The sequence below is a fragment of the Salvelinus sp. IW2-2015 genome, linkage group LG24, assembly GCF_002910315.2.
Source record: "Salvelinus sp. IW2-2015 linkage group LG24, ASM291031v2, whole genome shotgun sequence".
Classification (NCBI taxonomy): domain Eukaryota; kingdom Metazoa; phylum Chordata; class Actinopteri; order Salmoniformes; family Salmonidae; genus Salvelinus; species Salvelinus sp. IW2-2015.
In genome coordinates this window covers 9,618,124-9,645,069 of record NC_036864.1, presented here as the reverse complement: position 1 = coordinate 9,645,069, position 26,946 = coordinate 9,618,124, and the positions used below count along the sequence as shown (strand labels likewise).

General features: G+C 43.3%; 2 protein-coding genes across 2 annotated transcripts in view; both read right to left on the bottom strand.

Annotated features, from left to right (window-relative positions):
* Positions 1-951: 951 nt before the first annotated feature.
* On the bottom strand, positions 952-4,428 carry LOC111951370 (ubl carboxyl-terminal hydrolase 18-like). Its single transcript, XM_070434786.1, has 11 exons — positions 4,328-4,428; positions 4,020-4,159; positions 3,437-3,533; positions 3,175-3,305; positions 2,981-3,060; positions 2,722-2,856; positions 2,458-2,553; positions 2,199-2,363; positions 1,894-2,022; positions 1,742-1,785; positions 952-1,621 (listed from the first exon to the last, which is right to left on the bottom strand). The coding sequence occupies exons 2-11, from the start codon at positions 4,084-4,086 to the stop codon at positions 1,543-1,545; spliced, it is 1,023 nt and encodes a 340-aa protein (XP_070290887.1). The 5' UTR covers positions 4,087-4,159; positions 4,328-4,428; the 3' UTR covers positions 952-1,542.
* A 3,403-nt stretch (positions 4,429-7,831) lies between these two features.
* Positions 7,832-26,946, bottom strand: part of LOC111951369 (protein mono-ADP-ribosyltransferase PARP12) — a 25,148-nt gene continuing 6,033 nt past the window's right edge. Inside the window, exons 2-14 of the mRNA XM_070434725.1 lie at positions 16,380-16,515; positions 15,816-16,146; positions 14,809-14,958; positions 14,472-14,522; positions 14,248-14,374; positions 13,888-14,053; positions 13,647-13,767; positions 13,332-13,428; positions 10,923-11,007; positions 10,621-10,751; positions 9,985-10,136; positions 9,223-9,840; positions 7,832-7,839 (exon numbers count right to left, since the gene is read on the bottom strand). Of these exons, the coding sequence (XP_070290826.1) occupies positions 7,832-7,839; positions 9,223-9,840; positions 9,985-10,136; positions 10,621-10,751; positions 10,923-11,007; positions 13,332-13,428; positions 13,647-13,767; positions 13,888-14,053; positions 14,248-14,374; positions 14,472-14,522; positions 14,809-14,958; positions 15,816-16,146; positions 16,380-16,515 (2,173 nt within the window). The remainder of the gene's footprint in view (positions 7,840-9,222; positions 9,841-9,984; positions 10,137-10,620; positions 10,752-10,922; positions 11,008-13,331; positions 13,429-13,646; positions 13,768-13,887; positions 14,054-14,247; positions 14,375-14,471; positions 14,523-14,808; positions 14,959-15,815; positions 16,147-16,379; positions 16,516-26,946) is intronic.

The following is a 26,946-nucleotide window of genomic DNA, read 5'->3' as shown; positions in this document are numbered from 1 at the left end:
ATCAACTAACTCCAAGTTCAGAATTATTTTGGACGCATTGTTCTATGTCATTGTCTTACTGCTGTAAGTACTGAAATTCAAAACTGTTAATTCAACTATCAAAGTCAAATATCTATTATTTTTCAGTTTATTCCTCATGTTATTATTTTTCTATTGGCATTGTTGGAAAGTAAGTAAGAATTTCACCTGTTGTTTACGAAGCATGTGAAAAATGACTTTTTATTGGATTTTATTCAAAAACAGAGTAGCATTTATAGAGGGCAGCCCGAAAATATATATCTGCCAATCAAGAGTGAGGTTTAAGACTTAGTTACAAAACTGTTACATTTCTGTAGTGTTGAGAGTAGACTCAAGCATCAACTCTAGAAATGCAACATCTGAAAGGAACAGTGACACGCCAGCAAAARCGCTGTACATCACCACTGTACACACTGAATGAATTACTCTGCTACTGTCCGCTGACTGTGGGTGGGAGATGCCCACGTAGGCTACTACCTGTGGCACTGTGCAGACGTCTTCCATTCTGTCAGCGCGAGGCAGGCTGCGAGCACACGGACACCATTTCAACTGGTCCTCAGTGTCTTGGCTAAGGTAGTGGGAACAGTTTTTATTAACTATGTGTGAGATTCCCCAGACAGACAGCCTATACCAGTTGTACATGTACTGTAAAGTATGTTGAGAAGGAATAGGTGGATTGGAGATATTCTTTCTGTGCATCACTCTCCTTTTCTGAGAGAAAGATGACAGGCAAATGAGAATAGAAGAAAATAGAAGATAAGAAAATAACAGAACAGAGAAGATTATACAAGAACATAACATTTCAATGCATGTCATTCCAAACCACATTTAAGTATGAGTATTGAGAGAGCCTGTGGCACATATGATGGGTGTTTTAGGTCTTGCAGGGCTCATATCAGTAACTGGAAAAAGACGCAATGCATTTTCAGGTGCTAGCTGGGAAAATGACCGTTTATTTCTCTGTTGACAGCATTATATCTGTARTGAAATCGAAACAGAACAGAGTACCGGTAACTACTGTATAAACCAATTGTTCTGAAACAAGGTGAGTCACATGTTTTCCATGTCAGGCAAATATTATCACCAATGAGTCAATGGCCTTTTTCAGGTTTTCCCCCAGAATACCTCAACTCAGCACTCTCTTCAAACCACCCGTCTTATAGTAGTTTCAGAACGGTTTCAGAACGTGTGGTCTCTGGAGCTTACAAGATGACTGTACTAATGACAGGGTGAAGGGTCTTTGCCTCCACCTATTGGCTAAACTCAGTAATGGCCTATGAATGTCCAATGTATCCAGCATAAACAAAACCTCAAAACATATACACACCACACCAAATATACTTAAACAAATCCATGTAATTGCACATAAACAATGACCCATTACCCATCATTTTAAAGTGAAAATCATCAAGATAAAGGACATCCCCRATGCTAAATGAAGACAACAACCCCTCCAATAGGTAGTTGTGCACTTTGTGTTTGGTCCTTGATTCCTACAGTCTCCAGTCTCCACCCTTTATCCCTTTAGCTCCGTCGGCCTGAGGACCACTCCTGTTGCTTTCCCTCTGGGGTTCGTCTGTAGAGCAGCATATATGCTGTCTCTCTGTTAACAAAGGATAAGACACCTGTCAACTGATGCCATTTCCCCCCCCAGAATTGATCGAGGATAATACTGAGAGTTGTCGCCATTCTAAAGAGAAGTAATTTTGTGTTAAAACCTTACCTCAGACTTCCTCCATAGGTGTTCTGTACTTCCTTCCAGCTAACCTGTGTTTGTGCAAATGTTATGTTACTTTTAATGATACCAAAAAAACGTATAGGTATAATACAAACTTGCTGAGTGGTGTAAACATTCTTCCACTCATTTTCTCTTACCTGCCGTACATAACGATCATTAGCGTAGTACCAGCTCTGGTCCTTGTGACGAACGTATGCTGTGTAGTGTCCAAACATGGCATCGCCGGAGTGCACTATGACTGCACACAAACTGTACTGGCTGTCACTCTGAAAGAATGAACAAATACAATTTGATGTCTGTCAGTACAGCTGTACTATTTCCCTCCAATGATGTGTGATCAAATGTAATTGTGTTTATATAGGCCCATGTGTAATTGTTTTATGTGCATAATGTTGTATATTAGCATACCTCAAACAAAAATTGTAAACATATGCCTATCTACCTGTACATAACGTTCTGACAGTGCCCCTGCTGTCAAGATCTCAGAAATGTTCAGGGTTTCTGGGAAGGTGACTTTGMRGTGTAGTTTCCTGGTGTAACCATGGGAATGTCGGAATCTCTTCAGGTGAAGACACAAGACAGGGGGCAGGGAGATGAGTTTGAAGCCCTGCATAAGAAAGAACAAAATGGAGTAATTCAGTGAAGAGGCAAATCACAACAGTCTCTACAATGGAACATCCCTTCAGTTAGAAAGAACTGACCTGTTTGGATGGCGTCTTCTCTCCACACCTTTCACAGTAGCACTTATCTCCATCCCGTAGCTCCTGAAGCTCGAAGAAAAACCGTATGCAGTCCTCCTGGAAGACCACAGAATAGGAAAGACACAGACTAAATTTTCAATTTTAACAAACCACATCCTCCCTTTGACAGCTATCAAATAGAGMAATRTAACATTCAGKGCTAAGTACTTTGAATAGAATCCCAATATTAGAGRRAACTTKWGCCAAGTTTGAGGGAACCCTCACCAGSRAGTYRTGGCTCTCCMTTATGTGCATGGGGAGGCTGAGYAGAAAGCTGGTCCCAGTTTCGRTGTATKYACATTCTAGACACTGAAGGTATGTCTCCATGGTAACCTTGTACAGAGASTGAATCTCCTGAGCCTGGGGATGGAGAACACAGACAGAGAAGCTTCCTATCGTATCATCTCCAACATGCTTTTTGTTGGGTGTCCCTGTTGTTCTTTWTTAGTTGATCTAATATTATGTCAATTTAAGTAGTACATACCAAGGCCTTGTCACTCATCTGTTGTTGGATGAGGTTTAAAATGGAGAGGAATACCTCATCTGCATCCTGCTGAACATGGTCTGAGAAACACATTCTTGTCAATGTTAAAGTTGCAGACAGAAAAATGATATTCTTTGTAATTCATAATTGTCGTTGCTTTATTCTCCATGTAATGACACGTAGACTACTCATACTGCGGATGTAATTTCTGTCCAGGCAGTGCAGGAAGTCTTTATGAGGAGCAGGCTGGGATTGGTCACTCTGCATGGCTAGTAGCACCTTCCTCAGATACAGAGGGACACTCTCCTTGTCAACTGGGTTCCACCTAAGAACATAACATTTCAAGCACTCAATGCTTTCCCACAAGCAGCCTGATAACTACCAGTAAGCTAACTAATGTCTTTGTTACATGTTGATTCTTAATAGCGAAGTATTGTAACCTGSCACCTGGCTTACCCTTCTAGAAGATCTACCAGTTCCCAGGTRGCAGAGAAGGACTGCAGCAGAGCGTTCACACAGCATGACAGGCCATAGTTCAGCAGACCTCTTAGGCCTATGGGCATCAATATGATCAGAACATAGCTGCATGCCTCAATTATATCCAGACAGTTAAGTAATAATAATGTATTATGTCTCACAGGAGGTTGTTGGCACCTTAATTTGGGGTGGACCGGCTCATGGTAATTGCTGGAGCAGAGTTAGTGGAATGGTATCAAATACATCAAATATATGGTAAATATATGGTTTCCRTGTGTTTGATGCCATTCCATTCACTCAGCAGCCTCCTGTGCTTGTGTCCATATTGATCAATGCAAAGTGTGTGGTGTAAATTGCAGTGATGCTACTGCTGATTATGGTCAGAATTTCTTCCTGTCTATGTGATCAGGAAGAGGGAAAAGTCAAAGCCCTATAGCGGCTCAGTAGGGTTCAGTTATAGGGAAAAGTGTAAAACAGGTCCCGTGATCAGGGAAAAATAACCAGCCCATTGGCTTGTTTCAGTATCTACTTTCCACCATATGCATTCAGTCAAAGCCCGTACCTTGTGACCTACTCCCGATAGGTAGTAGACTCCAACTACCGTAGAACATTGAGAAACGTCGTGCCATCAGGGCTATCGTTTTAGCTTATCTATTGCTGGAATACTGTTGTTGAGTTAAGAAGTACAAGGGGTCCACCTCCCTGTGAGTGAAATACAAATTAATAACTGGATCGTCATCATACATTTTYACAKAGCTGAGTTTACTCAACTTTGATAAACACGGCTAACATTAGGGGTGCAATTTATGTGAATCCAAAACACTGCATGTAGCATAATATRTATTTATTTTAAGCAAAGATTTCACTTACTTTATCGATCTCATTGACTATCCACAGCCTTGGGAAAATATAATATGKAAAAGACGCGACTTGACGCGACTACCGCAGCATCACTTTCAATTTCTATTTCTGGCAAACTTTAGGTWAAAACGAAACTAACGAAWCTGAGTCCATTATATCGCCATCTGYCGGCCTTTGGGCTAAGTGCCATTYATTTCTACCKATTTCTATCTTATCTTATTKTTGGGCTTTGTTGAGGTCGCCACATACAGTATTTTAAAACAKCATTGACTGTCATTTGCCTGTAAAAWKCCATGTCAGGACTATAAAGTAGTTGACAGCGACAGTTAACAAAAATTGGACTTCTGTTATGTAAAATGTTGTCCACATTGTTCTAGACAGCTGTGTAGGCAACTATTTTAAATCAGCATGGAGGCAACCTTTCGCAGSAAGAGAAGATATGGGACTTATTATGGGACAAKATATAGAACTATTGATGGGGCCCTCCTTCAGAGCAGTACAGTATGAAACCCACATAGTTGGTTGGATGGCACCCCCTAGTGACAAACCTGATCAAGCTGTAATTTCTTCAATGGAGAATGAGGATGAAGCTCCCAGGGGTTGAGGTCTTCATTTCATCTAAACCTAGGGTATGGCAGCTCATTTACTGCATTTCTACACAATTTAAAAACTCTCAAATGCATTTAGGAGAACAGCAAAAACAACCTAAATGCACTCCAGCCATTATCACCTTGGCTGCAGTAGCTTCATTCACCTCAGTCGATAGGGGACTTAACATTCTACAAACATGTCATACGGCAATTAGCTACTACGCACTAGCTCAGCACAGGGGTCAAACACTCTAGTTTAGTTACACGTCAAGTCAAACAGTTAACGTTGCCTAGCCATCTTCCAGATCTGCACTGTTCTCTGGAGAACTGCGTCGATGTTCNAAAACAGCATTGACTGTCATTTGCCTGTAAAAAGCCATGTCAGGACTATAAAGTAGTTGACAGCGACAGTTAACAAAAATTGGACTTCTGTTATGTAAAATGTTGTCCACATTGTTCTAGACAGCTGTGTAGGCAACTATTTTAAATCAGCATGGAGGCAACCTTTCGCAGCAAGAGAAGATATGGGACTTATTATGGGACAATATATAGAACTATTGATGGGGCCCTCCTTCAGAGCAGTACAGTATGAAACCCACATAGTTGGTTGGATGGCACCCCCTAGTGACAAACCTGATCAAGCTGTAATTTCTTCAATGGAGAATGAGGATGAAGCTCCCAGGGGTTGAGGTCTTCATTTCATCTAAACCTAGGGTATGGCAGCTCATTTACTGCATTTCTACACAATTTAAAAACTCTCAAATGCATTTAGGAGAACAGCAAAAACAACCTAAATGCACTCCAGCCATTATCACCTTGGCTGCAGTAGCTTCATTCACCTCAGTCGATAGGGGACTTAACATTCTACAAACATGTCATACGGCAATTAGCTACTACGCACTAGCTCAGCACAGGGGTCAAACACTCTAGTTTAGTTACACGTCAAGTCAAACAGTTAACGTTGCCTAGCCATCTTCCAGATCTGCACTGTTCTCTGGAGAACTGCGTCGATGTTCTCTCTGTCCATAGTCCTAAAGCCAGCTAGCCGGGCAAACAGCCTTCTCGCCCTGCTCTGAGCCTTTCGCATGTTCTTAAAGCCAGCCCTCTAATACTGCTAAACTGCGTTTTCCTTTTAATTGGGATTGGAATGATTTTAGTTGCCAATTTTAAATTGTTGGTGTTGAGCTAGGTAGGGTATGGTGACCAGCCATACTCTGCCATGCCCAATTGACGCCCTACTTCACAGGTCCAAAACGTTGGTCCCAGACCCGAACGAGGACAAATAGACCCGGATTCGAACGGACCCGGTCAGATCTTTGGACCCGGTCACTTGTTTAATTATTATTTATTTTTTTACCAATGATGTATATAAACCCTAGATTGCTGATTATTCGTATTGCCCAATGAGAGGTTTTGAAGCCACTGTACGCCATATTGGTACTCCTCAGATGGAGCAGTCCTCATAGATGGGTTGGTTGTTTAGCAACAAAACTGACAACTATGGGGCAAAACAGAGGGGGTTATCTTAGATTGTTGTCAACATGTTAACTCTATTATGTCTCCAAATGTTTATTGAAAACTTAAATACATTTGCACAATGAGCACTTGTTGTCTCTCAAATACATCATGACAGTTGTTGATAAGCTAGCTAGTGATTTTTTTGCCATATTAGCATTGACATGAAATCAGCCAAAACACCTCAAAACAAGACATAGTATCAAGCACAAGATAAAACGAGCTGAAACGAACCACCTCCAATTCCCCATACGGCTTCCTGTCATTGTTACCAGCTATCTGACCGCTCAGAATCATAACAAAGTACGGCTTCCGGCCACATCAATGTGCGCGCATTCTTTATGTCAGCCGACCCATCATTACAATTACAATCACTTGGTTTAATTTCATTCTTGGTGCATAACTTTACACGTACATTCTGGTGTGTTCATAAGAATGAATAAAGTGCTACTTCAATCAGCAAAATTATACTTCTCAAAATATTTACAAAATTGTGATTAATGCAAAGAAAACAGATGGATTATATTCATAAAATGAAGGAAACCCCTAATCGTACAAACATTGAACTAATGCACATCAGCAGATACTGTAAAAGTACTGTACTATAAATGTATAAAGCTTATAATGTACACAACTACTTCATGTTGTGAGGTTCACAATTTGCCATTATATAAAGTGTGCAAAGCTATCTTCAAGGCAAATGGTGGCTACTTTGAAGAATCTCAAATATAAAAWATATTTTGATTTGTTTAACACTTTTTGGGTTACTASATGATTCCATAGTTTTGATGTCTTCACTATTATTCTACAATGTAGAAAATAGTAAAAATAAAGAAAATCCCGACTTGCCAAAACTATAGTTTTGTTTTAACAAGAAATTTGTTAAACRAGTTTTAATGACTCCAACCTAAGTGTATGTAAACTTCCGACTTCAACTGTACATACACTCTAATGCCTCACTGCCACTGCGGCTGGGACTTTCATCCCTCTTACAGATCTCACAGGGGAATACCCCACTAGGGACCTATCCTACACGTCACTCATGGATCTCGCAGAGAACTAGCTCCTCGGGACCTATCCTTATGGAACCTACCCTACACCATATATTTACGACCGGTTGTTACACAATGGGCCTACTGAATAAACTCAGGTTTTCTGGGTCCGTATCCTATAATTGTTCAGCCTACGATTCTCATCTCCCCAAGATATCAGTATTGGTGGTAACAGGTGTAGGAATTGTGCCTACCTTGTTTCTTGTGCCAGCTCGTTTCACTGATTCGGACTCTCTAGTTCGACTGTAAATCGTGGTGAACCCTGCTCGCAGCGCCAACTGTTGGATTCTAAATAAACGGAGTAAAAACTCATAGACGACTAGTAAAGCTCAAATCAAGTTTATTCACCCAATGGGTCAAACAACTGAAAGACAAAGACATATTTACACAAACACTGGYATTTAAATCTTCCTCCTATGCTGAGTCTCATCCTTACACATCTGGACAGCCAATAGATCTCTGTTGCTAGACAGGACATTAGTGTTCTTTCTCACTTCATCTGACCTCAGCCCAAATTCCTCACTCCTCCCCAACTCACGGCTGTCTTGTTGACTTGTACCAGACTGTGGTCTTTCTCCTTTCCATAGGATACCTGATGTCTAACCATAACATAACAGAACGAACATAACAGTTCGTTCTCAACTAACATCAAGGCGGTGACCCGTTCCTGTAGGTTCATGCTCTACAACATTCGCAGAGTACGACCCTGCCTCACACAGGAAGCGGCGCAGGTCCTAATCCAGGCACTTGTCATCTCCCGTCTGGATTACTGCAACTCGCTGTTGGCTGGGCTCCCTGCCTGTGCCATTAAACCCCTACAACTCATCCAGAACGCCGCAGCCCGTCTGGTGTTCAACCTTCCCAAGTTCTCTCACGTCACCCCGCTCCTCCGCTCTCTCCACTGGCTTCCAGTTGAAGCTCGCATCCGCTACAAGACCATGGTGCTTGCCTACGGAGCTGTGAGGGGAACGGCACCTCCGTACCTTCAGGCTCTGATCAGGCCCTACACCCAAACAAGGGCACTGCGTTCATCCACCTCTGGCCTGCTCGCCTCCCTACCTCTGAGGAAGTACAGTTCCCGCTCAGCCCAGTCAAAACTGTTCGCTGCTCTGGCACCCCAATGGTGGAACAAACTCCCTCACGACGCCAGGTCAGCGGAGTCAATCACCACCTTCCGGAGACACCTGAAACCCCACCTCTTTAAGGAATACCTAGGATAGGATAAAGTAATCCTTCTAACCCCCCCCCCCATAAAAGAGTTAGATGCACTATTGTAAAGTGGTTGTTCCACTGGATATCATAAGGTGAATGCACCAATTTGTAAGTCGCTCTGGATAAGAGCGTCTGCTAAATGACTTAAATGTAAATGTAAATAACATGTTCTGACAGATTGTAAACGTTCTGCATTTCCCTCCCTCCCTCAGTGACATGAATAAGGATATTTCATATTTTGAAGTTTAGAAGTCAGAACCCATCAATGCAACGAAAACAGATGGATTATATTAATAAAATGAATGAAACCCATAATTGCACAACCATTGAACTGATGCACATCAGCAGATACTGCTGTCTCTTATACACATCTAGATGTGTATAAGAGACAGGTCTGGATTACTGCAACTCGCTGTTGGCTGGGCTCCCTGCCTGTGCCATTAAACCCCTACAACTCATCCAGAACGCCGCAGCCCGTCTGGTGTTCAACCTTCCCAAGTTCTCTCACGTCACCCCGCTCCTCCGCTCTCTCCACTGGCTTCCAGTTGAAGCTGTCTCTTATACACATCTAGATGTGTATAAGAGACAGGTGCTGGTCTAGGCGCTGGTCTGTATGCTGGTGCTGGTCTAGGCGCTGTGGCAGCCGCTGGTCTGTATGCTGGTGCTGGTCTAGGCGCTGTGGCAGCCGCTGGTCTGTATGCTGGTGCTGGTCTAGGCGCTGTGGCAGCCGCTGGTCTGTATGCTGGTGCTGGTCTAGGCGCTGTGGCAGCCGCTGGTCTGTATGCTGGTGCTGGAGCAGGAGCAGGTACAGGAGCTGGTCTGTATGCTGGTGCTGGAGCAGGAGCAGGTACAGGAGCTGGACTGTAGTATTGCTGGTAGACTTGTGGCCATGCCTCGTCCTCACCATAATGGATGAGGTACTCTGGGTACACCTGGTGCTTCTCAAACACCACAAAGATGGAGGGGTTGCTGACGTCATCCACACAGCTGTCGTAGAAKATGGTGTCCCCTCCGTCCTTCGAGGGGGGCCGGAGGTAGCTCGAGTGCCCTTTGATGTAATCTCCCACCAACACACGACAGACAAACATGGACCTCGTATTTAATTGGCCAGTGTAGCTGTTGGAGTATTTGGCATCCCTGGCAAAGTAACTCCCTGAAATTGGATGTTAGGGGGATGAAGGGGTAAGCAGTAATCATTCATCACAGGAAAATATATTATATCAACGATATATCATCTTAATTTATGTCAATAATTAGAATGACATGTAATATAGCACAAGCACATGAGATGGCTCACCTTTCCCATAGGCTGTTCCGTTTAGTCCACAGATCCGCCAGTCAAAGTTGTTAAGGCAGATGGCATCGAGGTATTTGGAGTCTGTGCCATGGAAAAGCTGTTTCTCTGTCACATTCCTCCCTCTGTTGTTCTTCTTCATGAGATCCCTTTGCCTTGCAATCAGAATTACACAAATAAATCCCTTTGCCTTGCAATCAGAATTACACAAATAAATCCCTTTGCCTTGCAATCAGAATATTACAAATACATCTCTTTGCCTTGCAATCAGTGTATGTATGTGTGCAGAATGTATTGAAAATAAATTATTTGTATTTCCTTTTGAGATTATATTTGTGACAGAAAGTTAGTCGAGAGAGAGAAATATTGTATAATGTGCAATTATTGTGGGTGCAGTCAGGAAGTGAGCATCAGGCTGTATCACATCCGGCTGTGATTGGGAGTCCCATAAGGCGGCGCACAATTGGCCCAGCGTCATCCGGGTTTGGCTAGGCTAGGCCGTCATTGTAAATAAGAATTTGTTCTTAACTGGCTTACCTAGTTAAATAAAGGTAAAAAAAATCAAAAATAAAACATCTATTCTAGACCAATCAATAGGTGATTGTCAATTGAAAGTGTATGTAGTCTTAGGGAACGTACCACTGAAAGACTTCCCAAAGGGCTTTGTTCTGAATCCTCTCGATTTGGTGGATGCTGAAGCCTCTCATGGTGTTCTGAAAAAGCCCTTGAATCTCCTTAAACTCCACTGACGAGCACGGAAGGTCGACTCTCTGATAGGGACATGATGGGAGACAGAGAAACAGTCATTATACACCATTAGCCTACCATGTAGGGACATATTGGAGCAGTTATTTGCCCAGGAACAAAACAAACAGTCATCTCCATTGGTCTAAAACAGCAGGTTCCTTGCATCCTTGCATGTACTGTATATAATATAATACCTTGTATCCTGTTTCAGGAGTTTGTGCCTTGTCCCAGTGTCCTGGTAAAGCTCTGAAATTTGAGTGATTGCTCGGAGCCCTTTTTCTGAAATGTAGAAGAACAATAAATATTCCTAAATGTCACGCCCTGACTTTAGTTATATTTGCTTTCTTTATTATTTGGTWAGGTCAGGGTGTGACAAGGGGTGGTTTGTTTAGTTTTTGTCTTTTTGTCTTGCCTAGGGTTTTTTGTTATCTATGGGGATTTTGTATTGTCTAGGKGTTGTAGGTTTATGGTGGCCTGAGTAGGTTCCCAATCATAGACAGCTGTTTATCGTTGTCTCTGATTGGGGAGCCTATTTAGGTTGCCATTTTCCATGTTGGTTTGGTGGGTAGTTGTCCATGTTTAGTTGCCTGTGAGCACTACGTTGGCTTCACGTTTCGTTCGTTAAGTGTTCTTCGTGGAATAAAAATATGTATTCCAATCGCGCTGCACCTTGGTCCACTCCTTTAAATGGCCGTGACACTAAAGATAAATGCAAAGAGACATTTGGTTGTCTAGCACAGAGGCCTAGTTCAACCACAAAATGTAAAACAAAACAAAAAGACAAATAAAAAAGGCAAATGGTTGCAGATAAATAGTAACCTGAATAATAAAAGACTGCTCTTAGAATTTTTTAACTGCCATTTTTKGGGGGAAATCTATTTCACCAAATATCAATATATTTATGTCTTCTGATGTTTTGAAGTTCTACAGCATTTTAATCAAGATAATTTATTMTTTCTAATGATGTACATACGTTTGGGTAGAGTATTATGCTGTGCTCAATTGCTGGAAGTTAAAACTTCAGCGCTCGTCCCATTGTTTCCTATAGGGGAAATAGGGATGTCTATTTCGCCAGATATCTACAAAATGTATATATTGATTATTTTCAAGTCTGACACCATAATAAATCACTATAATCTCCTCTAATGATGTAAGGCTGGGTAGCGAGCTCTGCTGTCATCAAACGCTAGTCTTTAAAATGTCAGAAATTACACATTACTGTTGAGGCTGCTGCTCCATTGTTTCGCTATGGGGAAATTCTACAAGGACATGTCTGTCTATTTCGCCAAATATCTCACAATGTGTATATTTAGATTTTTTTCACGTTGGACACCATTTTTAATCAGGAGAATCTCTTTTTAATGATGCAAGTCTGGGCAGCGAGCTCTGCTGTCATCGATCGCTAGACCAGAAAAAGTCAGAAGTTGCAATTTTTCTATACTTGCTCATTGYGCAGATGTAAGCACACTTGACACCACTGAGTTATTTATAAAATAATATTTATACAATAAAAAGGGATACTTCTTTTGGTGCCATTTAGGGGAAATGGAATTCTAAGTATCACTTCTATCAAGGATCATGGTAAGACCCAGATGCAGACTGTGTCAAAGTAACAATGTTTATTACAGCAGCAGGGGCAAAGGTACAGAATGGTAGGCAGGCTCAGGGTCAGGTCAGGCAGAGGTTGGTAATCCAGAGGTGGGGCAAAGGTACAGGACGGCAGGCGGGCGGGCTCAGGGTCAGGCAGAGTGGTCATACGGGGTCAGGACAAGCAATGATCAAAAACCAGGAGGATGGGAAAAGCAGGAGCTGACACAAAAACGCTGGTTGGCTTGACAAACTGGCAACGGACACAGACAAACACAAGTATAAATACACAGGGGAAGATGGGCGAYACCTGGAGGGGCGTGGAGACAATCACAAGGACAAGTGAAACAAATCAGGGCGTGACAACTTCAGTCAGAAGAGGCTCAGTGAAGGTTTGTTTCAATTCATTTGCTATGGCCTCGCGCTGGTGTTCCAGCTCAGCCAATGTTCCTTTGGCTATTTTTCAGCCTCGGGTGAATATTTACTTATTCTMTTGTCCAGCCTACCAGCGGAGCTAGCTGGTAAATCAAGGTCTTGCCGAATCCAGTCGGGAGAAGAGCGATAAAACATCTTCTCCCCCAAGAAAAGCCTTCAATGCAGTTTTTTGCTGTTCTTTCAAATAAGCTATTCCCTCCAGTTCTCACCAACCTCCAGGCACTTCTCGTTGTCATCATCAACTAAATCACCCCCACAGATTATCAGAGGGCGCTGATTGGTCCGGCTGTACGGTGGAGGGAGAGGGATGTGCTCAAATGGTTTGAATCTGGTCGTTGCCAGACTGTATCCGTGTTGCGAAACAGAATGTAAGCTTGCGTCATCAGGATGGTTCGTACGAGGCTATAGTGCTACGGCAAAAATCAAAACGTGCACCTGGTCAGCTACTCCTCTTCTATAGACTACTTTCAAGGCAAGAGAACACACGAGGAGCCTAGTGGTGAAATGAGTGAACAATCCCCAGGAGAGTCATTTCAAGAGCAAATTGATTCATACAAAAAACATTCACAGCTTCATCTTACCTGGTTTTGATAGTTTGTGCATCAGCTGAAGAGACAAACACAGGCCGTCTTCTCACAACCTTCTTGCTGCTGTACTGCTTGTTATTTTGAATCATGTCTGAAAAGGAGCAGAGCTGTTGTAACAACAGACAGTTCACTTCACATGCAGATGTCATTGTTTTACCATAGTGACTCCATCGAGAATTATCTAAATTTGTCACATACAATAGTAGCTTTAAGAATCACTGCATATCTGTTCGTAATATACTATTTTTGGTGTATATGGTTTTAAGGTTGCAGTTGGTTTATCTTGGATATCACGTCATCTGTGCTCACCAGGGAAACTGAGTTCATAGGTCTGTGACCCCGCGGTGAACTCTATCACAGCCTTGTTGTCTTCCTGGAACCTCTTCTCCAGGTCTTCACTGGTGATGGTGGCTGCCCTGTGTCCACTGATCTGTAGGGCAAGACAGAAAACATGGAGGTTATGCATTATTTGCATAATTTTCTATTTAAAGAGGTACTGAACTCTGTCCTATTCAACCATCACTATTCAACAGTGCTCGTCGTCACTCACTGCTGATGCGTACTGGATCCAGTTTCCAAACTCGTCCTCCCAGAACCAGGCCCACTCCGTGGTGAGGATGAAGGTAGGCTGTAGCACAGAGGAGACGGTGGAGAGACGCCGGGCTTTGTTCAGACCGCAGGTCATCGTATCGAAACACACAGGCTGGACTCCCCGACTAGACAAGAAAGAATAAAAGACAGCGAACAATCAGCAATCACAATAGGGGAAGCTGTATATCACACTAACTAGAAGTGTATATGGCATTAATAACTCATTGTATTAGCAACTAGCAACATTTGCCCACCATGGACCAAGAGCCCTACGTGTTACTGTCCATCCAAGTTCATTCTTCTTAAACGTAGAGCCCACCTGTATGTCTTTGCTGGGTCGCAATAGTCCTTCTCAATCACCTCGTTGTCTTGTAGAGCTGTCCAGTTTAGTCCCTCCCTCACCTCCCATTGGTAGGGCATGGTAGAGTGGGCTTTAAAGCACTTATCTGAAATATGAGTAAAGTTAGGTGTTGAAGTCATATGTTTATTAAGCTCTAAGCATTGATTATTCATAAAATGATGCTTTGCAAAATGCTGTCTTACCACCGTGTATGCAACTGCCCTTGATGAAGTACATACATATTTCAGATTTATCTGAAAAAGAGAACTGGACATTTAATTTACCATGCCAATAGAAACAACATCTATACATTTTCATAGCTTGTGACTGGGAACTTGTTCTTAATGTTCATCACTCATCGGATCTTAATACCAGTTAATAACCATACAAATACACTGTAACTGAGCACATAAAATAGTTTCTGCTAAATGTTATTTTAAACAAGAAATCCACAATTAACCTACGTGTTGATTCTTAACATCAATGATGGGCTATCCTATGACTGCATGACCACCATGCTACGTGCAGTATTGCCATTACCTTGACTAGGTCTGTTGGACCTCTGGCTTGTGTTAAGGGCAGCGGTGGCAGCAGGAGTAGCAGTATCATGCTCAACCTCTTGGAGGTGGAGCGCCCTGAGTCTGGCGAGCATAGGAGCGGGAAATAGGGGTGCTGGAGTTTCTGCAGCACCTAAATGTAAATATATTTTCCAAAATTATATAATTAGCCTACTCCTGTCTGTACAGATTTATAAAAGCATTCAAAATAATACAACAGAGAGCCGCAATTTGGGCAGCAAGCGCRCCAAATATCGAACTGYTTGTTGCGTTGTGGCCATAGAAATATAATCCATGTAAGGGTCTTGGAACCTCTAACCCTAGCAATTTGACTGGTAAACTCATGAGTACACTCAAGATGCCTGCCAGTCCTGACTTCAATGGACACAACCGTTCTATGGATTCTATTTCTATCATTGCGGTTGTCAGCTATAGGCCTTTTGTAAATGTCTAAATACAATCGCGGGAAAAATGTAGTTTGAAAAGCAAATGCCTCTTGCTGGAAAGAGAAGACTAATCTGTCTGCAGAAGCTACCAAATGGTTTCTCAACACCTGCCAATATTAAGCAAAGAGCAGTTATTTTGATTGGCTCATGCGAATTGGCCATCACCGGTGAGTAGCCTACGTATATTCATGCTTTATCATGAATGCATCTTTATCATTGGGTAAGCCAGTGTCACTGGACATTTTATTTAGTAGCCTATACTGTAGCCCAGGGTATCTTAAATCATGAGTCGGGACCCAAAGTGGGCCCAGGTCATGTGAGAGGTGGGTTGCAGTTATGAGAATGCATCTATAATCACACACTATTTCTTCTAACTCCTACAAGATATTAGGAAGTAGCATTAGGTTCCACTAAATGCTATGTTCTCATAAATTAAACAAACTCACTTTACCATCTTCACACTTTAGTAAAACTATATTAAGGTATAACACAATATTATTTAATAACTTATGAGTTAACATGCTAATAACAGTGTCGGCCTTACCGTGAGTAAGYGGGCCTCTGTTAGACTTGTTACTTGTGTTAGTGGTTGCATTAGCTTTAGCTCTTTGATGTTGCCCCTTGCCTTGCATGGCACGGTCTTGCTTTTGCAACCACTCGATGTTCATGTACACAGACTTCAGGGAGGCAATGAGCTCGTTGGGCACCCCTCTGTCCTGCAGGATTTTTAATGGGTGGGGTTCGTAGAAATCATGACACCTGGGACAGTTGCAGCTACCCCTGAGATACATCTCACAGATGTGGAGCCTCTTGCATGTCTCGCCATCCTGGCATTTGCCATACTCTCCAACGCCGTTGTTGTAGTTGTGGCACACCTAGCAGCAGGAAAATGTTTGTATGAGAAAACAATACACACAAACACACATGCATGCACACACACCCATACATGTATGAGTACACACACACACAATATTCTGGGATATTCCATGTATATTTCTGCACACCACAGCACAAGATTGGAGGAACATTAACTTAATTTAGATCATACACAAGGCCTTAACCAGACAGAGCATACTTTAGCAAAGGGGCCTACTGCAGTGTTACATACTGGTGGTAAGAGGAAGCCATCATTCTGAAGCAGCAGGGTGCACAGCTCAGGTCTGTTCAGTTCCTCCAGTCCGTGTTCTTTCAGGATTCTGCTGTTCTCCCCCGAGGTCATTTCATGGTTGAAGCGACATCCTCCTCTGTAGTCAAAAGTAAACATTTTCTTGATACAACCTTCCATCACATTAGGCACAAACTGGTTGAATCAACGTTATTTGTCAATGTATTGTAACGTGAAATCTATGTGGAAAAAACACTCAGTGTACAAAATATTAGGAACACCTTCCAAATATTGAGTTGCAACCCCTTTTGCTCTCAGTACAGCCTCAATTCGTCAGGGCATGGACTCTACAAGGTGTCGAAAGCGTTCCACAGGGATGCTGGCCCATGTTGACCCCCATGCTTCCCACAGTTGTGTCAAGTTGGCTGGATGTCCTTTGGGTGTTGGACCATTCTTTTTTTTAACCTCCTTTTTCCAATTGTGATCCAATTACGATTTTGTCTCATCGCTGCAACTCCCCAACGGGCTCGGGAGAGGCGAAAGTCGAGTCATGCATCCTCCGCAACATGACTCACCAAACCGCGTTCCTTAACACCTGCCCGCTTAACCTGGAAGTCAGTCGCACASCAATGTGTCGGAGGAAACACCGTTCAACTGACGACCGAAGTCAGCCTGCAGACACCCGACCCGCCACAAAGAGTCGCTAGAGCGCCCGGCCAAACCCTCCCCTAACCCGGACAACGCTGGGCCAATTGTGCGCCGCCCTATGGGACTCTCGGTCACGGCCGGTTGTGACAGAGCCTGGGATCGAACCCGGATCTGTAGTGACACCTCAAGAATTGAGATGCAGTGCCTTAGACCGCTGCGCCACTCGGGAGGCAGTGGACCATTCTTGATAAACAAGGGTTGTTGATAAACAAGGGTTGAGTGTGAAAAACACAGCAGCATTGCAGTTCTTGAGACATTCAAACCGGTGCACCTGGCACCTACTACCTTTCTCCGTTCAAAGCCACTCAAATATTTTGTCTAGCCCATTCACCCTCTGAATGTCACACATACACAATCCATGTCTCAATTGTCTCAAGGCTTAAAAATCCTTCTTTAACCTGTCTCCTCCCCTTCATCTACACTAATTGAAGTGGATTTAACAAGTGACATAAATAAGGGATCATAGCTTTCACCTGGATTCACCTTGTCAGTCTATGTCATGGAAATATGTTTTGTACACTGAGTGTACATTTGATTTGAAAAAAGTTTTGAAGGTGACATTTCAACATAGACAAAGCTCATCTAAAATATGTTGAATTTGTATCTTTGAAACAACGTCAGATCTTCAACGTTATATCCAATATCAGAAAAAAACAATAGACTTGGCAGCATCTCCTACCTCTACTGATCTACAGCTACCCTTTGCTCTCCCATACAGGATTTTAACCAAGCCCTCCACAGGATGGCATCCCAAATCTCTCAGTGGCCCCTGGCCAAGGTCGGCACCGAATTTTGCTCAGACAGTCTGTGTTTAAGATACTTTAGAGACATATTGTACAGATATATTGTTTTACCCTAATTCTGACTAAAACTACACACATCATTTATTATAATTTTACTGACTAAAACTACACACATCATTAATAATAATTTTATGATTCTAATCAATTTCATACAATTATATGGTTTCAGGGTGGAATATTCTAATCATTAATTTAAACATATAAATTCCATCAACAGTGTCATAGACAACTGCTTGACAACACCTTTTACAAGAAARAACCCTATGRCGCATTCCTGCGCCTGTCTCCCGAATCTCTTCATACCAGCGGGACATCATCTAAATGTGTTATCACTGCGCTTTCAACCATTTAAAACCACAACAAATTTMAATTGGGAATACAATATCAGATATGTTGTATTTATGCATCTATTTTATGTGTTATCACCTTCACAGACCTGCAACCTTTGCATGCTATTTTGAGCACGCACACTTTCAGTGATTACATAAGAAGACATTTATAGTTGATTATACAACGGGTGGGTCTAATCCCGAATGCTGATTTGGTTAAAACCGCATTCTAGCCGGTGTCTATTACACAAGTTAACACCGGCTATTTACTGTGTTCCATTTGACTGCGCAATCTGCTGTCTCATCAGCCCAGCCAGGTAATTTATAAACTTGATCTCCACTCTAAAAAGCATCTAGACATTAACTCACATTTCTTAACTCACATTTCTTTTAGAACATCCTGTCTGATGTTCAGACTCTGCTTGCAGATGTAAGAGAAGAAATCCATACTGTCCTGCCCAATTCACTGTTGCACCAAGCAGAATAAACTGCAGTTCTGAAATACATCAAAAAKYGTGAAGACTTCTGCCTGAAGCCCATACATGCCGCAGCGTACACGTTGGACCCCAAGTTTGCTGGCAAGAGCATCCTGTCTGGTGCAGAGATCAACAAGGCCTATGGTGTCATCACTACTGTGTCTCGCCACCTTGGCCTGGATGAGGGCAAGGTTCTTGGCAGTCTGGCGAAGTACACTTCCAAGCAAGGGCTTTGGGATGGAGATGCAATATGGCAGTCGTGCCAACATATATTATCAGCCACCTGGTGGAAGGGACTTTGTGGATCTGAGGCTCTTTCCCCTGTTGCCTCCATCATCCTCCAAATCCCACCAACATCAGCTGCCTCAGAGCGCAACTGGTCCTTGTTTGCAAACACACACACTAAAGCACGCAACAGGCTGACCAATACAGGGTTGAAAAATTGGTGGCCATCCGGGCAAATTTAAGGCTTTTTGTGCCTGACAACGAGCTATCCTCAACAAGGTTGGAAAGTGACAGTGAAGATGAGGCCTCAGAGTCTGATGTTCAATAGGTGGACATTGAGGAGGTCCAGGGAGAAGACATGGAAGCCTGAGAGGATGACAACCAAAGCTTTAGTTTCTAGGCTATCATTTTACAGATGTATGTTGAAAATRTTTTTGGGAGATGCGATGGCTCATTGGGGATCATTCAAAATTCCCTTTCTTTTGTTGTTCAGTGAAATCATCCCATGTGAAGAGTCAACTCATTTAATTAAAGTTCAATTCATAACTAAATAGTTTTTTTTATTTCTATTGCAAGTATTTTATCATTTGCAATTGTCAACTTATGATAAGGTAAAAGGTTGATGTTTCAGTTTCCATATGATATGGTAAACATATCCAATGCAAAAAAATCTACATTTAAATGGATTTAATATTCATTTGCATATATTTCCATTATTTCTCATATATTCCCAAGGAWAGTTTCCACCTCTGAATATTCCCCAAAATGTGCAAACCTAGTTGTACCCACTGTGACTATTAAAACCAACCCAAACCAGAAACCGTGGATAGATGGCAACATTTGCGCAAAAATGAACGCACGAACCACCGCATTTAACCATGGCAAGGTGACTTGGAATATGGCCAGATACAGTGTAATTAYTCCCTCCACAAGGGAATCAAACAGGCAAAACATCAGTACAGAGACAAAGTGGAGTCGCAATTCAATGGCTCAGACATGAGATGTATGTGGCACGGTCTACAAACAATCACGGACTACAATGGGAAAACCAGCCACGTCGGGAGCACCGACGTCTTGCTTCCGGATAAGCTAAACACATTTTTTGCCCACTTTGAGGATAACACAGTGCCACTGACACAGCCAGCTACCAATCTCCTTCTCCGTGGTTGACGTGAGTAAGACATTTAAACTTGATAACTCTCGCAAGGCTGCCGGCCCAGACTGCATCTCTAGCCGCGTCCTCAGACCAGCTGACTGGAGTGTTTACAGACATATTCAATCTCTCCCTATCCCAGTCTGCTGTCCCCACACGCTTCAAGATGTCCACCATTGTTCCTGTACCCAAGAAAACAAAGGCAACTGAACTAAATGACTATCACCCCGTAGCACTCACTTCTGTCATCATGAAATGCTTTGAGAGACTAGTCAAGGATCATACCACCCTACCTGACACCCTAGACCCACTTCAATTTGCTTACCGCCCCAATAGATCCACAGACGATGCAATCGCCCTTGCACTGCACATTGCCCTATCCCATCTGGATAAGAGGAATACCTATGTAAGAATGCTGTTCATTGACTACAGCTCAGCATTCAACACCATAGTACCCTTCAAGCTCATCATTAAGCTTTGGGCCCTGCGTCTGAACCCCGCCCTGTGCAACTGGGTCGTGGACTTCCTGACAGGCCGCCACCAGGGGGTGAAGGTAGGAAAAAATACCTCCACTTCGCTGATCCTCAACACAGGGGCCCCACAAGGGTGCGTAACCTCTCACCCAACATCAATAAAACAAAGGAGCTGATCGTGGACTTCAGGAAACAGCAGAAGGAGCACCCCCTATCCACATCGATGGGAACACAGTGGAGAAGATGGAGAGCTTCAAGTTCTTTGGCATACACATCACTGACAAACTGAAATGGTCCACCCACACAGACAGTGTGGTGAAGAAGGCGCAACAGCGCCTTCTTCTATTGTAGCTGGAAACGGCTGATTTTTTTTATGGAATATCTACATAGGCGTGCAGAGGCCAAGGTTACAGTTTTGACTTGAATCTACTTGAAAATCTATGGCAAGACCTGAAAATGGTTGTCTAGCAATGATCAACAACCAATTTGAATTTTGAAAAGAACAATACGCAAATGTTGCACAATCCCGGTGTGGAAAGCTCTTAGAGACTCCGAGGTGTGGAAAGCTCTTAGAGACTCCGAGGTGTGGAAAGCTCTTAGAGACTCCGAGGTGTGGAAAGCTCTATGTTGACCCCAGTGCTTTCCCACAGTTGTGGTCAAGTTGGCTGGATGGTCCTTTGGGTGTGGCCATCTTTTTTTTTAACCTCCTTTTCCAATTGTGATCCCAATTTACGATTTTGTCTGCCATCGTGCAACCCCAACGGCTCGGAGGGCGAGTCGAGTTCATGCATCCCTCCGCAACATGAACTCACCAAAACCGCGTTTCTTAACACCTGCCCGCTTAACCTGGGTCGTCGCACAGCAATGTGTCGGAGGAAACACCTTTTGTTCAACTGACCGACGAATCAGCCTGCAGGACACCTCGACTCCGCCACAAAGAGTCGCTAGAGCGCCCGGCAAACCCTCCCCTAACCGGACAACGCCTGGGCCAAGTTGTGCGCCGCCCTATTGGGACTCTCGGTCACGGCGTTAGTGACAGAGCCTGGGATCGAACCCGGATCTGTAGTGAACCTCAAGAATTAGATGCAGGTGCTTAGACCGCTGCGCGCCACTCGGGAGGCAGTGGACCATTCTTGATAAACAAGGGTTGTTGATAACAAGGGTGAGTGGTGAAAAAAACACAGCAGCATTGCAGTTTTGAGACACATTCAAACGGTGCTACTGGCACCTATACCTTTCCCGTTCAAAGCCACTCCAATATTTGTCTAGCCCATTCACCTCTGAATGTCACACATACACAATCCATGTCTTCAATTGTCTCAAGGCTTAAAAACCTTCTTTAACCTGTCTCCTCCCCTTCATCTAACACTAATTGAAGTGGATTTTAACAAGTTTACATAAAATAAGGGATCATAGCTTTTCACCTGGATTCACTTGTCAGTTATTCATGGAAATATGTTTTGTACACTGAGTGTACATTTGATTTGAAAAAAGTTTGAAGTGACATTTCAACAACGACAAAGACTCATCTAAAAATATGTTGAATTTGTATCTTTGAAACAACGTCAGATCTTCAAACGTTATATCCAATATCAGAAATAAACAATAGGACCTTGCAGCATCTCCTACATCTACTGATCTACATGCTTACCTTTGCTCTCCCATACAGGATTTTAACCAAGCCCTCCACAGATGGCATCCCAAATCTCTCTAGTGCCCCTGCGCCAGGTCGGATCGAATTTTGCTCAGACAGTCTGTGTTTAAGATACTTTAGAACATATTGTACAGATATTGTTTTACCCTAATTCTGACTAAAACTACACACATCATTTATTATAATTTTACTGACTAAACTAACACATCATTAATAATAATTTATGATTCCTAATCAATTCCATACATTATTAGTGGTTTCAGGGTGGAATATTTCTATCATCATTAATTTAAACATATTAAATTTCCATCAACATGTGTCATAGTGACAACTGGCTTCGACAACACCTTTTACAAGAAAAGAACCTATGGCCATCCTGCCGTCCTGTTTCCCGAATCTCTTCATACCAGCGACATCATCTAAATGTTATCACTGCGCTTTTCAACGCATTTTAAAACGCAACAACCAAATTTAAATGGGAATCAATATCAGATATGTTGTATTTATGCTCTATTTTATGTGTTATCACCTTCACAGACCTGCACCTTTTGGCATGCTATTTGAGCACGCACACTTCAGTGATTACATTAAGAAGCATTTATAGTTTGATTTATACACGGGTGGGTCTAACCCGAATGCTGATTTTGGTTAAAACCGCATTCTACGCCGGTGGTCTATTACACAAGTTAACACCGGTATTTACTGTGTACCATTTGACTGCGCAATTCTGCTGTCTCATCAAGCCCAGCCAGGTAATTTTATAAACTTGATCTCCACTCTAAAAAGCATCTAGACATTAACTCACATTTCTTTAACTTTCACATTTCTTTTAGAACATCCTGTCTGATGTTCAGACTCTGCTTGCAGATGTAGAGAAGAAAATCCATACTGTCCTGCCAATTCACTGTTGCCACCAAGCAGAATAAACTGCAGTTCTGAAAATACATCAAAATTGTGAAGACTTCTGCCTGAGCCCATACATGCCGCAGCGTACACGTTTGGACCCCAAGTTTGCGGCAAGAGCATCCTGTCTGGTGCAGAGATCAACAAGGCCTAGGTGTGTCATCACTACTGGTGTCTCGCCACCCTTGGGGCCCCCCTGGAAAATGGAAAGGGGCAAGGTTCTTGCATCTGGCGAAGTACACGTTTCCAAGAACGGGCTTTAGGATGGAGAACTGCAATATGGCAAGTTCCGTGCAACATATATTATCAGCCACCTGGGAAGGGACTTTGTTGGATGCGTGAGGCTCTTTCCCCTGTTTGCCTCCATCATCCTCTCAAATCCCACCAACTCAGCATGGCCTCCAGAGCGCAACTGGTCCTGTTTGCAAACACACACATACTAAAAGCACGCAACAGGCTGACGCAATAAGGGTTGAAAAATTGGTGGCCATCCGGGCAAATTTGAAGGCTTTTGTGTGCCTGACAACGAGCTATCCTCAGCAAGGTTTGGAAAGTTGACAGTGAGATTGAGGGCCTCAGAGTCTGATGTTCAATAGGTGGACCATTTGAGGAGGTCCAGGGAGAAGCCATGGAAGCCTGAGAGGATGACAACCAAAGCTTTCAGTTTCTAGCTATCATTTTACAGATGTATGTGAAAATCGTTTTTGGGAGATGCGATGGGTCTCATTGGGATCATTCAAAATTCCTTTCTTTTGTTGTTCAGTGAAGTCATCCCATGTGAAGAGTCAACTCATTTAATTAAAGTTCAATTCATAACTAAATAGTTTTTTTTTATTTCTATTGCAAGTATTTTATCATTGCAATTGTCAACTTATGATAAGGTAAAAGGTTGATGTTTCAGCTTTTCCATATGATATGGTAAACATATCCAATGCAAAAAAAATCTACATTAAATGGAATGTTAATATTCATTTGCCATATATTCCATTATTTCTCATTATATTCCCAAGATATGTTTCACACTCTGAATATTCCCCAAAATGTGCAAACCTAGTTTGTACCCACTGTGACTATTAAAACCAAACCCAAACCAGAAACCGTGGAAATGGCAACTTTGCGGCAAAATGCCGCACGAACCACCGCATTTACATGGCAAGGTGACTTGGAAAATATGCCAGATACAGGTAATACTCCCTCAAAGGGAATCTAAACAGGCAAAACATCAGTACAGAGACAAAGTGGAGTCGCATATTCAATGGCTCAGACATGAGATGTATGTGGCACGGCTTACAAACAATCACGGACTTACACGGGAGCCACCGACGTCTTGCTTCGGATAAGCTAAACACATTTTTTGCCCAACTTTGAGGATAACCACAGTGCCATGGACCAGCCAGCTACCAAGTGACGTGGGATCTCCTTCTCCGTGTTGACTGAAGTAAGACATTTAAACTTGATACATCTCGCAAGGCTGCCGCCCCAGACGGCATCTCTAGCCGCGTCCTCAGAGCATGCGCAGACCAGCTGGACTGGAGTGTTTACAGACATATTCAAAATCTCTCCCTATCCCCAGTCTGCTGTCCCACATGCTTCAAGATCGTCCACCATTGTTCCTGTTACCCAAGAAAACGTCGGACCTCCGTACCTTCAGGCTCTGAATCAGGCCCTACACCAAACCAAGGGCACTGCGTTCATCCACCTCTGGCCTGCTCGCTCCCTACCTCTGAGGAGTTACAGTTCTCGCTCACCCAGTCAAAACTGTTCGCTGGCTTGGCACCCCAATGTGAACAAACTCCCTACGACGCCAGGTCTCAGCGGAGTCAATGCACCACCTTCCGGAGACACCTGAAACCCCAACTCTTTAAGAATTACCTAGGATAGGATAAAGTAATCCTTCTACCCCCCTCCCCCTTAAAAGAGTTAGATGCCACTATTGTAAAGTGGTTGTTCCACTGGATATCATAAGGTGAATGACCAATTTGATTAAGTCGGCTCTGGATAAGAGCGTCTGCTAAATGACTTAAATGTAAATGTAAAGTAAAACAAGGGCAACTGAACTAAATGACTATCACCGTAGCACTCACTTCTGTCATCATGAAATGCTTTGAGAGACTAGTCAAGGATCATATCACCTCTACCTTTACCGTGACACCCTAGACCCACTTCAAATTTGCTTACCGCCCAAATAGATCCACAGACGATGCCATCGCCCTTGCACTCACATTTGCCCTATCCCATCTGGATAAGAGGAATAACTATGTAAGAAATGCTGTTCATTGACTAAACAGCTCAGCATCAACACATAGTACCCTTCAAGCTCATCATTAAGCTTGGGCCTTGGCGTCTGAACCGCCTGTGCAACTGGGCCCGTGACTTCACTGACAGGCCGCCACCGGGGGTGAAGGTAGGAAAGAAATACCTCCACTGTCGCTGATCCTCAACACAGGGGCCCCACAAGGGGCGTACCTCTTCACCCAAACATCAATAAAACAAAGGAGCTGATCGTGGACTTCAGGAAACAGCAGAAGAAGCACCCCTAGTCCACAGATCGATGGGAACCAGTGGAGAAGAGGGAAGAGCTTCAAGTTTCTTGGCATACACATCACTGACAAACTGAAATGGTCCACCCACACAGACAGTGTGGTGAGAGAAGGCGCAACAGCGCCTTCTTCTATTGTAGCTTAACGGCTGATTTTTTTTATGGAATATCTACATAGGCGTGCACGCAAGGTTACAGTTTTGACTTGAATCTACTTGAAAATCTATGGCAAGACCTGAAAATGGTTGTCTAGCAATGATCAACAACCAATTTGAATTTTGAAAAGAACAATACGCAAATGTTGCACCAATCCCGGTGTGGAAAGCTCTTAGAGACTCCGAGGTGTGGAAGCTCTTAGAGACTCCGAGGTGTGGAAAGCTCTTAGAGACTCCGAGGTGTGGAAAGCTCTTAGAGACTCCGAGGTGTGGAAAGCTCTTAGAGACTCCGAGGTGTGGAAAGCTCTTAGAGACCCGAGTGGTGGAAAGCTCTTAGAGACTCCGAGGTGTGGAAAGCTCTTAGAGACTCCGAGGTGTTGAAAAGCTCTAGAGACTCCGAGGTGTGGAAAGCTCTTAGAGACTCCGAGGTGTGGAAAGCTCTTAGAGACTCGCGAGGTGTGGAAAGCGCTAGAGACTCCGAGTGTGGAAAGCTCTTAGAGACTCCGAGGTGTGGAAAGCTCTTAGAGACTCCGAGGTGTGGAAAGCTCTTTAGAGACTCCGAGGTGTGGAAAGCTCTTAGAGACTCCGAGGTGTGGAAAGCTCTTAGAGACTCCGAGGTGTGAAAGCTCTTAGAGACTCCGAGGTGTGGAAAGCTCTTAGAGACTCGAGGTGTGGAAAGCTCTTAGAGACTCCGAGGTGTGGAAAGCTCTTAGAGACTCCGAGGTGTGGAAAGCTCTTAGAGACTCCGAGGTGTGGAAAGCTCTTAGAGACTCAGGTGTGGAAAGCTCTTAGAGACTCCGAGGTGTGGAAAGCTCTTAGAGACTCCGAGGTGTGGAAAGCTCTTAGAGACTCCGAGGTGTGGAAAGCTCTTTAGAGACTCCGAGGTGTGGAAAGCTCTTAGAGACTCCGAGGTGTGGAAAAGCTCTTAGAGACTCCGAGGTGTGGAAAGCTCTTAGAGACTCCGAGGGGTGGAAAGCTCTTAGAGACTCCGAGGTGTGGAAAGCTCTTAGAGACTCCGAGGTGTGGGAAAGCTTCTTAGAGGACTCCGAGGTGTGGAAAGCTCTTAGAGACTCCGAGGTGTGGAAAGCTCTTAGAGAACTCCGAGGTGTGGAAAGCTCTTAGAACTCCGAGGGTGTGGAAAGCATCTTAGAG